Source organism: Sinohyriopsis cumingii, chromosome 18 (genome assembly GCF_028554795.1).
Source record: "Sinohyriopsis cumingii isolate HCF-2022 chromosome 18, ASM2855479v2, whole genome shotgun sequence".
Classification (NCBI taxonomy): domain Eukaryota; kingdom Metazoa; phylum Mollusca; class Bivalvia; order Unionida; family Unionidae; genus Sinohyriopsis; species Sinohyriopsis cumingii.
Genome location: NC_142978.1, coordinates 84119941 through 84137831, shown reverse-complemented (window position 1 = coordinate 84137831; position 17891 = coordinate 84119941). Strand labels below are relative to the sequence as shown.

General features: G+C 34.5%; 1 protein-coding gene across 1 annotated transcript in view; it reads right to left on the bottom strand.

Annotated features, from left to right (window-relative positions):
* LOC149777188 (signal peptide peptidase-like) overlaps nt 1–17891 on the bottom strand; it is a 76146-nt gene that overhangs the window by 39546 nt on the left and 18709 nt on the right. Inside the window, exon 3 of the mRNA XM_089941886.1 lies at nt 3506–3583. Coding sequence (XP_089798012.1) covers nt 3506–3583 — 78 coding nt within the window. The remainder of the gene's footprint in view (nt 1–3505; nt 3584–17891) is intronic.

Sequence of the window (17891 nt, the reverse complement as noted above, 5' to 3'; positions counted from 1 at the left end):
AATGACAATAATATGTGCATTCATCGATGTTTTATGGAAAACGCTCTAGAAATATTTGTATACTTCTGGTGATAATAGGATTTCTGGAAGTGATGTACTGTTGGGAAGTCCCTCAAGTTTAGCGTATGTGGTGATGGCTGAATTTAGTGATGATTCAAGCAAATTTACGACAAATTTGTCATGCTGATTTTCGTCGTATGAGGAAGGTGAACTCTAGATGAGAACATGGACGAGGGCCCTAAAGAGGACATAGGGCATCATGAGGCTGAGTAGCGCTTGGGCTATTCATTCTGGTAATTACTATTGTCATTATGGTAATTATTATTATTATTATTCTTTCGTTAATGTTATTTCAATTTCATAATGAAAAGAGAAGGGCACGCATTTGGGCAAAACTTGGATATCTTCAGAGCAGATTGTCATGTGGGCATGGTTCATCAGTAACTAGTGGTGTAAAAAGTTAAACACTTAAGACTCAGGCTGTGAGAGATGTCAAAATAAATATTAACTTTATGACTAGTTTGTCCTTTTAAACCATGATGAAATGCAGACCCCAAATGTACTTTGGGTGTGATTGTTTACTACCCTCCACAGATAGCAAAATTGAAGAATTTTATTAAAAAGGAAAAAGAAATCTGAGTTCATGAGCACTTGGAGGCAAAATATTCTTACACTAATTATGGTGCTACTATCAGGATCAATTTTGGTACAAGTGATTGCTTTATATGCATGTGAAAAATTATGCTTAAAATTCCTTTTCATAAAATCCTTCCTTTATTAACAAAATGTATCAGTACTATCACTTTACTTGAGTGTGGAATTTTTACCTAAACCTTTCATTTTGATAACAGATGGTGCTAAAATCATTTGTCCATTACCTTGGAAATTCTCATGAAAAATTCTTTAACCCTTTGTAATTTCATTTCTTGAACAGATTCTATACTATTATATTAAAAACAGTGCTGTCTGTTCATGTTCACATTTGATTCATTTAGCTTCGTAACACTGATTATAGTAAAATCTAATTTTATGCTAAAGGCACTGACTCTGAAAACATGAAATAAGTAGCAGAAAACCGGGATACATGAAATAACATAACTTTATTAAAGTTCAAACATTTTAAAAATGATCCATTTCTGTTCTGGACATGACTGTCTGTAAATATAATAATAGTGTCCACCTCCACACTGTGGTTCTGAGTCTCAGATTTGGCCAATGTGGTTATGTGAGAAAGCTTGAAAGTAGCTACTCGTGGGTCGGTGGTTCTTTCTGGGTTTTCCCAGGTTCTTCCTCCACCATTAATACTGGCCGCCACGTATAGCCTACTGTGTGCTGAAAAACGGCGTTAAACACCAAAACAACAACTACTGTAGTTCTGCAGTTTTTTTTATGGCTCTGGAAAATCCCTCTTGCTCCATGTCATAACTACTCTTCACTTCATTGATCTGAAAAGAGAAGAAGAAAAAAATGTCTTGAGTAAAATTAACAATACTTCAATTTCTTGAAATGTAACATCATCTGTACATAGCTTAAATGTGTTTACCAACATTTTAAAAATGGACTTATTCATAAGTAACATTGAATCAGTATGCTCATTTTCTTCCATGAGTGTCATGTATGAATGCTGACAAGCACATGATAGTTTGCAATGCCTTTGCTCCTTCTCTTTACTTGCTGGACATTTACTTCACAACCTGTGTAGTGGGTGAAATTTTAGACGTGTATTCTGATCATCGTGGTTTTCACACATATGATGAAGATTTCTTATGAATATGTGTATCAATTAAAGTGTATCACTACTAAATAATAACATGTTGACAAGTGCTTGGTCTAGTGAGTCAAACACTTACATAATCATACTGAGCTTAGTTAATATAATATTAGATGTTTCGTTTGCTTGTTTGTTTTTTCTTAAGTATCCTATCAGTCTGACATTGAACTGCAACACTGCATGATGGTGTATCTAGTCCCTGTAATAAGAGTATGAAAAATGTGTTTCATGCCTTTGCAGTGGATATGGAATCACACATGAAGTCTTTTGCATGACTGAATAATAGCTGACAATTGCACCAAATCTTTTTGCTTACTTTTACAACTAAGAGTTGATCATAGTTTGATATATTACCAATACATTGTAGTTTTAATTTGTGAGGCCTTAGGAATCCATATCAACTATGAAGCTAAACAAACCATGTAAACAGGGAAAGAATGGAAAGTTCACTGTGACGTCAAAATGCATCACAGATTATTTCACACCATCTAATGTCTTAGGTTCTCTAGTGCATTATCTTCCAGGTGCTGGTTCTCAAAATTCTCATTCAGTACCTATGTATACAGATATAATTAGAGCAGCATTAGAAGGTAATATCTTTACACTGACATCATTAAAGTATTTTGTTTAATCGTTTTAATTATGGTTCAGTAAATATTGTGAATAATAATACTATACTCTCCACATGGAACAGACATTAGTATTGACACTCACAATCAATGGGATGTGGGTTTGACTCTGACCTAGACCATCATCTATTGACAGTTGTGTATATTCTGGCAAACAAGGTAATTTACTCCCAGTGCCTCAACACAAAGGGGTAGTTAGCCTTTACAATTAAACACAATCAATACATCAAGTATTTACAACATTTTGGCTTAAGCAGAAAACTTGTCATTATTATTATTGTTTAACAGGCATGAAATAAGCTTGGGCATGCAAATTAATTGTTTCAGGGTGGGTGGGTGGAATAATAATGGGGAAGTGGGCAAAACTAAAATTTACACATACACCCATCATGGTAAAGTAGGATTCATTTTGGGGAGTAGGGGTGGGGTTAATATGGTTTGCAAAAACCCTCCCACTAAAATCACCCTCTCCCACTGATTGTTCTTTTGCTAGGTATATTTGTGGCAAGGAACAGGGGCTGACAACTAATAATATAGCAAGATAAAAATGTATAAATATCTTACCTTGCTTCAGTACAAGCTTCTCTTGGTCTACATGTTGTTAGCCCTGCCGTAACCCTTGATCTCTGTTGATCTGGTGTTCACCGACTCAGATATCTAGCAATAAAACTTGCTTGGTACTACATTTGGCAGGAGTCATCTGATGGTCGTAAAACCAAGTGACTCTTTAATTTTATAGACAGTATCGAAATTGCCATCTCTCAAATGGCCATTGCAGACTATCTTGCCTGTCACTAGTCGGATGCACAGTACCATCAACTGAATGCAACTAACAATGAAAGTAGAAATGCACAGTCACTTCCGCTTTGTCTTATGGAAATTGACGAGCATAAAACTGACTAGGAGCATTTTTCCTTGTGCAACAAAAAATCAATGTTTTGTGGTCATTATTTTCAATAATGATGAGGTATTTGATGTGATACTTTTAAAAATCACATCTAGAAGATTAAATTTATCATATAAATGAAGGTGTGTTTGCACACTGGTAGACCATTAAATAAATGATATCTGGATAAACACTTAACTGAATTGAGCAAAAACATACCTAAAACTTCCATATACTATAAGAAGTATTGAGATCACAAATGTTGACAGTCTGGAAGAATCCATTACTGACATGGCCCTGAAAGTGGAAGAAAAAGTTTAAATTATTCTGTTATTTCAAATACACAATGCATAAACAGTTGAAATCTTTGAAAATTAGAAGAATTTTTTAAAATAAAATTAACAAACTGAACAATGGCATTTTTACACGTTTTATCGAAACCAGCCAGAACCAGGCTACTGGGTACCAGAAATGTTCCACCAGTACAACGACCAGTGCAATGATGCATGGCAAAGACCTGTTAATTGATTACCTTTTTGTTGGAATAGGAGATGAAGGCTAAATTGCATGATGTCTTTTGAGGTGTTATGAGTAATAAGGAAGAGAAATTGGACAACCATTGCTGGATGGAGATGAGACGGAGAGACCAGCCATAATAATCTACTTTGAAGACAACTTCAGTAACTATTTTGATTTTTTATCATCCTTAATTGTTTACTGTAGTGTTAAAGATGTTTTAAGAGGAATATTTAATACAAATCATGCATATATTTTCACTTCATGGCAAAATGCAGAATTTAATGCTTCCCCATCCCCCCAAAAAATAATTTGGGATATGTCACCATATAATAATGTAATTCTTCTCATTGGTGGCAATAATTACAGTAATGACCAATCTTTAAATTGCATTAAGGACGATTATGAAAGCTTGTTGTATGCCATCAGGTCCAAAAACACAGAATGTAAAATAATCAACTCAGGTCTACCATCATGAAGGGATGTACTTATGACTCCATTAAATGATACCCTAAGTACATTGTGTGAAAATTTCCACTCTTTGTTCCGCAATACAGGACCTTCTTCAAAGACAATCAAGTGAACCAACAATTATACCAGCGAGACTGAATCCACCTGTCTACCAGAGGTACTGCCATGCTCCTTAGGAAAATAGATAGAAGGCAATAATGTGCAGGCCTGTGCAACACATATCCAGCAACAAAATGCATTAGAATATGTGTATACTTTTCAATGTAATAATTATAATTCTATAAACAGATTTCAGGCACTATCTGATTTGTGTACAAAGTGCAACTTGTTAACATGTAAATAACTATGTGATACTGTTCAAGTTACTTCTCCCTCTGAGGCTCCTCAAGTGTCTAATATATCAATGTCTTCTTGTAGGTATGTAAATCAGTCTCATATTGAACATTCTCATGTATCCACTACATGTGGTCATGGTGCAACATATGGATCTTGTATGTTATCTTCATCATTTGTTTATATAAATAATTGAGGTGATGAAAAGAAATCTGTCAAGTCTAAAAACAATACCCTTACACTGCATACTCCCTTGTCTGAAAATCAATCCTCTAATTGAAATTTTCATGTCTCTGACCTCCTCAAAAGAGGTCTGCAAGTAATCAACCTAATTATATTCAACACATCCTCCCTAAACTGAATGAGATAAAGTTAATATTACAGCGAACTAGATCAGTCAATATTCTAGGTCTATGTGAAACCTTTCTTTCTGATGGTACTGATGATTTGGCTCTCCAAATACAGGGGTTCAACCTTGAAAGAAAAGACAGGGAATCCATGGGGGGTGGGGGTATTCTTCTCTATGTAGACAGTTCCATTAGTTATAATAGACATGTTGACCTATAGACTTTTGGGGTAGAGAGTATCTGGATTAAAGTAACCCTTGCCCAATCAAAGCCAATACTCTTATGTTAGGTTTACAGACCACCTAGTTCCACAGCTGATTGGATTGATCGATTTGAGGTGCAAATTCAAAAAGCATTACTAAAGGAAGATTCAGAAACTATCATATTAGGTGATTTTAACATTGACTACCTGAAAACTCCACCATTAACATGGATAAGTAACTTTGAAACTTACAACTTTACTGAATTAATTAACACCCCAACTAGAGTAACAGATAAAAGTGCTACTATCACTGATCATGTCTATACTAATAAACCTGAAAACATAAGTGAAATTAATGTGCCAGTGTATGCACTGTGTGACCACAACCCAGTCTGTATAACTAGACATGTTCCAAAATCATGTAAAAATGGTAAACACATTACAGGGACTTTAAACAGACGAGGAAATGTTCTTAAATGATTCAGTTTGCAAACCCTTCCAATCAGTCTGCAATACAGCTGATGTCAACACTGCCTTAGACAAATGGTATTGGATGTTCAATGTGAATTATTTGAAAAGCAGGTAGCCATTCTTTTTGAAACATACTCTCTATTTCATAAAGCACATTCAGGATTTAAAAAGAAAGTACCACTCATGCCAAACAGAACTTACCAAATTAATTGAAATTTAGCAGAAGGAAATGGATAATGGACATATGACTGGGATTGTTTTCCTTGACTTCAAGAAAGCCTTTGATCTTGTTGATCATGAAATTCTTCTGCAAAAGCTGAACTGTTACAGGTTCAACAATCCTTCTTTAAACTGGTTTAGATCATACCTAAACCAAAGGTCTCAACAAGTAAGCATTGGCAATATTAGCTCTCAAACTCGCACAATTCATTCAAGGGTCCCTCAAGGCTCAGTTTTGGGCCCTCTCCTCTTCCTTATCTTTATCAATGATCTACCATTAAATAATGAATCCACAAATACAGATTTATTTGCAGGTGATGCAACCTTGTATACATCTAGTTCTGATATAGTCACTTAAGTTATCCAAATGAGATTAAACTCAGACCTTATTAGAGTCCAAAACTGGGCACAACAAAATACGATGATAATTAATGAAGGAAAAACAAAATGTATGATTTTGGGGACATCACAAAAGCTACACAAGTCAGGGAACCCAAAACTATCTCTGGCAATAAATAACCATCCATTAGAAAATGTCAAACATGAAAAGCTTGTAGGTGTGTCCATAGATAATAATTTATTATGGAATGACCATACTGATAAGCTTAGTAAAACACTGTCATCCAAAATTGCCCTACTCAGCAGAATCAAGAAATATTTACCTATGGAAACTCGCAATCTATACTACAAGTCATATATTCTTCCAACAATGGATTATTGTTCTAGTGTATGGGGAAACTGTGCTAAATCTGAGCCTGACAGGATTTATAAACTTCAGAAATGAGCAGCACGTGTAATTTTAGATGCATCTGTTGATCATCCATCAAAAGCATTACATTGTATTTACAGAACTCAAATGGGTCACAAAAATACATGTATATGACAGGATAGATTTTCACAAGGCAGTTCTTTTATATAATGTCTACATGGAAATGCACCAGAGTATCTTCAGGACACACGGTACTAATTCAACTCCAATAGTAAACATATGGAAACACCATCATATTCAAAATTCAATAACTTAAAATTTCTGGGTGCTGATGATGAGACCTATAATTCTCCATGCACATCTAACCTTGGTGCAAGTTTATGTGTGGAGAACACCATATGACCTGCGGCATTTTGTTTACATACATGTGCATGAAACACGTTATTGATTCTGCACCAAATGAATCAGGTGCTACTTTCATTACTGAGTACTCCTGAGTCAAGCCTGTAAGAATGCTAAAATTGCATCAGTAGAAATTTATCTATATTTTTTTAAAATTACATATAGGATAAACTCTCAAAAGATATTTTTACTAAAATTTTAATTTTCATTATTAACCAATTATGGACCACCAAAACTCCTAAATACTCTATTATTTCTTCACCCATTTCTAGACTGGTTCACAGTTCTTCTGTATAATTAGTACCGTGTGTCCTTCAGGACTTACTCAGGCCTTTTTTCAACACAATACCAGCTGAGATCAATATCACATGGAAACCTTCTACCACCAAAACCAAGAACAGAACAACTTAAAAATTGCTTCTAATACTCTGGTACAGATATGTGGAACAAGCTTCCACTACACGTAAAATCTGCTGAAAATATTAGAGTATTTAAGAGGAGATATCATGAGCATGTATGTGCTTCTAATAGATAATGGAATTTAGTATTTTAATACTAAACATGTCAAAATAAACAGTAATTATTGCTATCTTCATATAATGTGCATTGTTATACTCTCCTTAGAGGGCCTCAAGGGAGAATAGTCCTTGACTAATGAGTCACCCTCCATAAATAAAGCATCATTATTATTATTATTATTAATGCTAAGAAACCACCAGCTAAGAAATATTACAAGTTCAACAGTGCATAGATATCCAAGCTTTTTGCATTTGCAGGCAGCTAGCAAAGGTCCCGAGTTTGCATTATGTGTTTCAAAGGTACACATCCTTTGAATACCATGTACATAAATTAAGATCAATCCCATGATGAAATATATCAGTTAACACTTTATTTTTTTAATTTACACTGGTGAAACCTACCAACAGACTTATGGTTTTCAACCGCAAAGAGAGCAAAGTCCCTGAGGATGAGATTCTGGAATATATCTCAAGTCAATGTCAGGAACTTCCTCCATGGAGTGTTCATAACTTGAAGGATACTGGAGAGCAGTCATCAACCTTGCAAACCAGCAACAGACTGATCATAGTTCTCCTGTCATTACAACATTCTAATGCTGATACAGAGAGGACATCAACCATTCTTGCAAATTACAAAATGAATCAGGGAAATCTAGACCAGAGAACTACTGACAGCCTGTAAAGTGTGAATTTTAATAAATACAGTCAATGTTGTGAGTGGTCACCAGACAGTTACCTTGAAAAACTAAAAATGTTAATGGATATTATTAAAAAATCTTTCATGTAAACGATAAGATTTTTAAAAAAATTCCCTTCATCACTTGAGAATCTACTGACTCACATTAATTAATTATTAATGTAACATCAGAATCTAAATCGAATTTATTAATAAATCTTAATCCACTTTATGTTAAAAACTTTTGTTATACTAAGAGACAATATATACAACAACAAATGCACTAGTTCTGTTTTCGATCACCTTGAAGAATGTAAACTTTATGTCAATAAAAAAAATCTACTGGTTTAGAACCCAATCTACTGATTCAATTTTGTAAATCTAGTGGTCTGAGATCCTGGTTCTGTTACATGTCGCCAATTTAAAAGACTGATTTAATAATGGAAGTCTTAAGCTGAGATTAACCTTAATTCACCATAAACCTTTAATCGGTTTGCATTTAACAAGCAGTGTTTTGATTATCTTCCCTGGATTATAGCTATGGCCACTAGACCATGAGCCAGTTATTTATTTTTTTATCAAAGGTCAGTTTTTTATGATCAATTCTAACTAACATTCCTGTAGTTACAAAATCCATGTATCTCAACTCTTTAAAAAACAACAAAATTCTTTCAACTATTCAACCAGATATGACTTATAAACTAGTCATCTAGTTTAATGTAATATCCAAAATTCTGTTTTATCACTACAACAAACCATATATACAAAGAAACTAGATGCTCAAAATTGTTTGAAAAGGACTGAATAGTTCCAAATTTGTTGTGGTTGTTGATTTAGGTTTAACACCAGTTTGCAGTGCATGATAAGCTATACACAGCAGCCAGTGGCAAAAGAACCCGGGTAATCCAGTAAGAACTACCTTCCACAGAAGCTACTGGCAAGCTTTCTCACATACCCACATTAGCTGAACCCATGACTTGAACCCACATTAACAGAGGTGAGATGGCAGTGATTGGTCAAAGTGAACACTTTAAACTCCTCTTCCACCAGAGGTCACTTTTCCAATTTGGAAAATCAGCATTTATCATTTATAATTTTACTACTAGATAATTAATGTCTACACATGTCTGACACCCTCCTCTCTTGAATCTTTGCACTGATTACAACCATGAACTAGCTTCAAGCTCTATAAAACCCATTTCAACTTCTGAAAAACAATTATGTGGCACATTCAGACTGGTCTGAATATCCTATGTCAAGTACAAGCTATAAAAATAATTTTGTTGTTATTGGTTTTAACAGCAGTTTTCACACAGTACTCGCCATATCCTGCTGTGGGAGCTACATGTTTATGCCTTTCCCAATGACACACCAAGGATACCAACCAGGCTGGCCTGGGCAAGTATCAAACCCACAAGTACTGGATTCTAAGTCAAGCACTCTTCCAACCGAGCTGCTGTAGAACAATAAACAGTACTTTGTAATTAATCTAAATTCACCATCTGTCATATGGTAACAGTACATTGTAATTATTCTAATTCACCAGGTTTCATCTAGCAACAGTATTTAGTAATTCCTCTAAATTCACCATTTTCTGTGTTTTAACAGTATTTGTAATTACTTTTAATTCACTATTTGCCATGTGGTAACACTACTCTGTAATTACTCAAAATTCACCATTTGCCACGTGACAACAGTACTTTGTAATTACTCCGAATTCACTATTTGCCATGCAGTAGCAGTACTTGGTAATTACTCTGAATTCACAATTTGCCATATAACAAATTGAAGAATTTCATAGCTGCTAGAAAACACCAATATAAAGAGTCAATGATCAATTATCTTTCTCATGGAACAATTGGATCCCTTCACTTACCCATTAATTTAAGAGCAGATACAAATATCAGCTTTTTCAATACATCAACGCTGAGACACATCTAATGGTACATTATCATATAAACCTTGTCTAATGGTACACTATTATTCATCATCAGGTGTAATGGTACTTTATCATTCATTCCCATGTAAAACCCTGTCTAATGGTACATTATCTTTCATTCCCATGTAAAACCCTGTCTAATGGTACTTTATCATTCATTCCCATGTAAAACCCTGTCTAATGGTACTTTATCATTCATTCCCATGTAAAACCCTGTCTAACGGTACTTTATCATTCATTCCCATGTAAAACCCTGTCTAACGGTACTTTATCATTCATTCCCATGTAAAACCCTGTCTAATGGTACTTTATCATTCATTCCCATGTAAAACCCTGTCTAATGGTACTTTATCATTCATTCCCATGTAAAACCCTGTCTTATGGTACTTTATCATTCATTCCCATGTAAAACCCTGTCTAATGGTACTTTATCATTCATTCCCATGTAAAACCCTGTCTAATGGTACTTTATCATTCATTCCCATGTAAAACCCTGTCTAATGGTACTTTATCATTCATTCCCATGTAAAACCCTAATGGTACTTTATCATTCATTCCCTTCGTCTAATGGTGCTATATCTTTCGTCCCAATGTAAACCTGGTCTAGTGGTACTTTATCATTCATTCCCTTCGTCTAATGGTGCTATATCTTTTGTCCCAATGTAAACCTGGTCTAGTGGTACTTTATCATTCATTCCCATGTAAACAAGGTCTAGTGGTACTTTTTATCATTCATTCCCATGTAAAACCCCGTCTAATGGTACTTTTTATCATTCATTCCCATGTAAAACCCGGTCTAATGGTACTTTATCATTCATTCCAATGTACACCAGGTTTAATGGTATTTTTTCATTCATTTCCATGTAAACAAGGTCTAATGGTACTTTACCATTTATTCCCATGTAAACAAGGTCTAAAATGGCACTTTTTCATTCATTCCCATGTAAACAAGGTCTAATGGTACTTTTTATCATTCATTCCCATGTAAACAAGGTCTAATGGTACTTTTTATCATTCATTCCTATGTAAAACCTTGTCTAATGGTACTCTATCATTCATTCCCATGTAAAACCCTGTCTAATGGTACTTTGTCATTCATTCCCATGTAAAACCCTATCTTATAATACTTTATAATTCATTCCCATATAAAACCCTGTCTAATGGCACTTTATCATTCATTCCCATGTAAAACCCTGTCTAATGGTACTTTATCATTCATTCCCACGTAAAACCCTATCTAATGGTACATTATCATTCATTCCCATGTAAAACCCTGTCTAATGGTACTTTATCATTCATTCCCATGTAAAACCCTGTCTAATGGTACTTTATCATTCATTCCCATGTAAAACCCTGTCTAATGGTACTTATCATTCATTCCCATGTAAAACCCTGTCTAATGGTACTTTATCATTCATTCCCATGTATACCCTGTCTTATAATTCTTTATCATTCATTCCCATGTAAAACCCTGTCTAATGGTACTTTATCATTCATTCCCATGTAAAACCCTGTCTAATGGTAATTTTTATCATTCATTCCCATGTAAAACCCTGTCTAATGGTACTTTATCATTCATTCCCATGTATACCAGGTCTAATGGTACCTTTTTTCATTCATTCTGATGTAAACAAGGTCTAATGGTACTTTTCCATTCATTCCAATGTATACCAGGTTTAATGGTATTTTTTCATTCATTTCCATGTAAACAAGGTCTAATGGTACTTTACCATTTATTCCCATGTAAACAAGGTCTAAAATGGCACTTTTTCATTCATTCCCATGTAAAATCCTGTCTAAAGGCACTTTATCATTCATTCCCATGTAAAACCCTGTCTAATGGTACTTTATCATTCATTCCCATGTAAAACCCTGTCTAATGGTACTTCATCATTCATTCCCATGTAAAACTCTGTCTAATGGTACTTTGTCATTCATTCCCACGTAAAACCCTGTCTAATGGTACTTTATCATTCATTCCCATGTATACCCTGTCTAATGGTACTTTATCATTCATTCCCATGTAAAACCTTGTCTAATGGTACTTTGTATCATTCATTCCCATGTAAAACCCTGTCTAATGGTACTTTTTATCATTCATTGCCATGCTGAACCCTGTCTAATGGTACTTTATCATTCATTCCCATGTAAAACCCTGTCTTATGGTATATTATCATTCATTCTCATGTAAAACCCTGTCTAATGGTACTTTTTATCATTCATTCCCATATAAACCCTGTCTAATGGTACTTTATCATTCATTCCCATGTAAAACCCTGTCTAATGGTACTTTTTATCATTCATTCCCATATAAAACCCTGTCTAATGGTACTTTATCATTCATTCCCATGTAAAACCCTGTCTAATGGTACTTTATCATTCATTCCCACGTAAAACCCTATCTAATGGTACATTATCATTCATTCCCATGTAAAACCCTGTCTAATGGTACTTTATCATTCATTCCCATGTAAAACCCTGTCTAATGGTACTTTATCATTCATTCCCATGTAAAACCCTGTCTAATGGTACTTATCATTCATTCCCATGTAAAACCCTGTCTAATGGTACTTTATCATTCATTCCCATGTATACCCTGTCTTTTAATTCTTTATCATTCATTCCCATGTAAAACCCTGTCTAATGGTACTTTATCATTCATTCCCATGTAAAACCCTGTCTAATGGTACTTTATCATTCATTCCCATGTAAAACCCTGTCTAATGGTACTTTATCATTCATTCCCATGTAAAACCCTGTCTAATGGTACTTTATCATTCATTCCCATGTAAAACCCTGTCTAACGGTACTTTATCATTCATTCCCATGTAAAACCCTGTCTTATGGTACTTTATCATTCATTCCCATGTAAAACCCTGTCTAATGGTACTTTATCATTCATTCCCATGTAAAACCCTGTCTAATGGTACTTTATCATTCATTCCCATGTAAAACCCTGTCTAATGGTACTTTATCATTCATTCCCATGTAAAACCCTAATGGTACTTTATCATTCATTCCCTTCGTCTAATGGTGCTATATCTTTTGTCCCAATGTAAACCTGGTCTAGTGGTACTTTATCATTCATTCCCATGTAAACAAGGTCTAGTGGTACTTTTTATCATTCATTCCCATGTAAAACCCCGTCTAATGGTACTTTTTATCATTCATTCCCATGTAAAACCCGGTCTAATGGTACTTTATCATTCATTCCAATGTACACCAGGTTTAATGGTATTTTTTCATTCATTTCCATGTAAACAAGGTCTAATGGTACTTTACCATTTATTCCCATGTAAACAAGGTCTAAAATGGCACTTTTTCATTCATTCCCATGTAAACAAGGTCTAATGGTACTTTTTATCATTCATTCCCATGTAAACAAGGTCTAATGGTACTTTTTATCATTCATTCCTATGTAAAACCCTGTCTAATGGTACTTTGTCATTCATTCCCATGTAAAACCCTATCTTATAATACTTTATAATTCATTCCCATATAAAACCCTGTCTAATGGCACTTTATCATTCATTCCCATGTAAAACCCTGTCTAATGGTACTTTATCATTCATTCCCACGTAAAACCCTATCTAATGGTACATTATCATTCATTCCCATGTAAAACCCTGTCTAATGGTACTTTATCATTCATTCCCATGTAAAATCCTGTCTAAAGGCACTTTATCATTCATTCCCATGTAAAACCCTGTCTAATGGTACTTTATCATTCATTCCCATGTAAAACCCTGTCTAATGGTACTTCATCATTCATTCCCATGTAAAACTCTGTCTAATGGTACTTTGTCATTCATTCCCACGTAAAACCCTGTCTAATGGTACTTTATCATTCATTCCCATGTATACCCTGTCTAATGGTACTTTATCATTCATTCCCATGTAAAACCTTGTCTAATGGTACTTTGTATCATTCATTCCCATGTAAAACCCTGTCTAATGGTACTTTTTATCATTCATTGCCATGTTGAACCCTGTCTAATGGTACTTTATCATTCATTCCCATGTAAAACCCTGTCTTATGGTATATTATCATTCATTCTCATGTAAAACCCTGTCTAATGGTACTTTATCATTCATTCCCATGTAAAACCCTGTCTAATGGTACTTTATCATTCATTCCCATGTAAAACCCTGTCTAATGGTACTTTTAATCATTCATTCCCATATAAAACCCTGTCTAATGGTACTTTATCATTCATTCCCATGTAAAACCCTGTCTAATGGTACTTTATCATTCATTCCCACGTAAAACCCTATCTAATGGTACATTATCATTCATTCCCATGTAAAACCCTGTCTAATGGTACTTTATCATTCATTCCCATGTAAAACCCTGTCTAATGGTACTTTATCATTCATTCCCATGTAAAACCCTGTCTAATGGTACTTATCATTCATTCCCATGTAAAACCCTGTCTAATGGTACTTTATCATTCATTCCCATGTATACCCTGTCTTATAATTCTTTATCATTCATTCCCATGTAAAACCCTGTCTTATGGTACTTTATCATTCATTCCCATGTAAAACCCTGTCTAATGGTAATTTTTATCATTCATTCCCATGTAAAACCCTGTCTAATGGTACTTTATCATTCATTCCCATGTATACCAGGTCTAATGGTACCTTTTTTCATTCATTCTGATGTAAACAAGGTCTAATGGTACTTTTCCATTCATTCCAATGTATACCAGGTTTAATGGTATTTTTTCATTCATTTCCATGTAAACAAGGTCTAATGGTACTTTACCATTTATTCCCATGTAAACAAGGTCTAAAATGGCACTTTTTCATTCATTCCCATGTAAAATCCTGTCTAAAGGCACTTTATCATTCATTCCCATGTAAAACCCTGTCTAATGGTACTTTATCATTCATTCCCATGTAAAACCCTGTCTAATGGTACTTCATCATTCATTCCCATGTAAAACTCTGTCTAATGGTACTTTGTCATTCATTCCCACGTAAAACCCTGTCTAATGGTACTTTATCATTCATTCCCATGTATACCCTGTCTAATGGTACTTTATCATTCATTCCCATGTAAAACCTTGTCTAATGGTACTTTGTATCATTCATTCCCATGTAAAACCCTGTCTAATGGTACTTTTTATCATTCATTGCCATGTTGAACCCTGTCTAATGGTACTTTATCATTCATTCCCATGTAAAACCCTGTCTTATGGTATATTATCATTCATTCTCATGTAAAACCCTGTCTAATGGTACTTTTTATCATTCATTCCCATATAAACCCTGTCTAATGGTACTTTATCATTCATTCCCATGTAAAACCCTGTCTAATGGTACTTTATCATTCATTCCCATGTAAAACCCTGTCTTATGGTACATTATCATTCATTCCCATGTAAAACCCTGTCTAATGGTACTTTATCATTCATTCACATGTAAAACCCTGTCTAATGGTACTTTATCATTCATTCTCATGTAAAACCCTGTCTTATGGTACATTATCATTCATTCCCATGTAAAACCCTGTCTAATGGTACTTCATCATTCATTCCCATGTAAAACCCTGTCTAATAGTACTTTATCATTCATTCCCATGTAAAACCCTGTCTAATGGTACTTTTTATCATTCATTCCCATTTTGAACCCTGTCTAGTGGTACTTTATCATTCATTCCCATGTAAAACCCTGTCTAATGGTACTTTTTTATCATTCATTCCCATGTTGAACCCTGTCTTATGGTACATTATCATTCATTCACATGTAAAACCCTGTCTAATGGTACTTTATCATTCATTCCCATGTAAACCCTGTCTAAATGTACTTTTTATCATTCATTCCCATGTAAAACCCTGTCTAATGGTACTTTATCATTCATTCCCATGTTGAACCCTGTCTAATGGTACTTTATCATTCATTCCCATGTAAAACCCTGTCTAATGGTACTTTTTATCATTCATTCCCATATAAATCCTCTCTAATGGTACTTTATCATTCATTCACATGTAAACCCTGTCTAATGGTACTTTTTATCATTCATTCCCATTTTGAACCCTGTCTAATGGTACTTTATCATTCATTCCCATGTAAAACCCTGTCTAATGGTACTTTATCATTCATTCCCATGTAAAACCCTGTCTTATGGTACATTATCATTCATTCCCATGTAAAACCCTGTCTAATGGTACTTTATCATTCATTCCCATGTAAAACCCTGTCTAATGGTACTTTATCATTCATTCCCATGTAAAACCCTGTCTAATGGTACTTTATTATTCATCACCAACCTTTTCATACATTATTCATTCATGTATTGTGTGAATCAAAATGTTCTAAAGCAGAGATTTAATGATGAAGAGAATTATAAAACCTCTCACTGCACTGAGTTGAAGTTTAGAAATCAAGGAAAAGTCAACCATTAATAATTTAAGCTTACTGGAGAAATGTCATAAAAAATAAGCAGTGAATAAAAAAGAAAGTCCATTGCTGAATTTCCTTTTACATTATAACAGGTAGATTCCAATATGCAGAATGTTGTTGTAGATCACTGACTATGTTGATCATTATTAACTCTTTAGATATTAATACCCTCAGTATGGGAAATTACCAATGATGATGAATTACCCAGAGCAAGGAAGCAACCTTTTCATGGACTATGCTGTTTATACTGTCTATAATTTCAAATGCAGCACTGTCCTTAGCCTATTCAAGGATGGCACTGAACTCTGACATCTCCCGGTGGCACCCCGTTATCCTTAGTCATGATACAAGACTGCCCTGTATTAAACAGGTTTAACACAATGCATGTGTATTTTGGGTACATTAACTGAAAATCATGATTCCAATTTTTACTTGCAGTGCAGTGCAAACAGTATCTTAGATGCAACAGTGTACTGCATAAAATTGCCCACTCATAAAAAAGGCATCCATAGATGAGACTTTACTCATTTAAAAGGTCGTAACATTCAACCATCACTCTGCTCGCCACTAGCTGTCTGGGGACACCAAAGTGAACAATACAGACTAGGAGTCGAATGATATATGCCTATGCCATGTATATTGCACATTGCAATATGTGACAATACAATACATATTGATACATGTAATGAAAAAAGAGGGCAAAAAAGTAATCACTTTTCATGAAGATGCAAAGTAACTTTATGAGGCAGTAGCACAGGTGGTAAAGTATTAGACTTGTAATCCTACAGTCTTGGGTTCAATACCCACCCAGACAAGCCAAAGTCATCCATTTCAGTATGTCAGTGGGAAAGGCACTTAGTTCCAATTTACTCCCCCTGATATAGCCAAAAATGTTTTATAGCTGCCATTAAAAAAAAAAAACCTGCATTGTACAGTAGTTATCAATCTGGACTGATTCTTTACCTTTAACATCAGTGTGTGTTTTGATAGGGCAAAATTATTATAACAGTGAACCATTTCACTGGCCTTAGCCCTTAATCTGCCAGCACATTTTGCAATGAAAGACCTGGATCAACACTATATGCATTCACACATGACCAATATACATGTGTAAATATGGTAGTCTCAAAAAAAGGCATTCATATTGGTAGCAGCATATTGGTAGCAAAACTGACTACACTGAAGTATGATATACTTAACCAGCCTGACTAGCAATTATAATAAAGGAAGGTCATTGCCATTATTTCTTGTGTAATACAAAAACTGAAAATATCAACAGGATTTATTCACCATTATATTGTTAAAATGAGTCACCAACACATGTTGCATGTGTTACATTGTCATTTGTGACATCCAAAAGTTTGAGAAAGCAAGACAAGAAATCAATGCTTTTA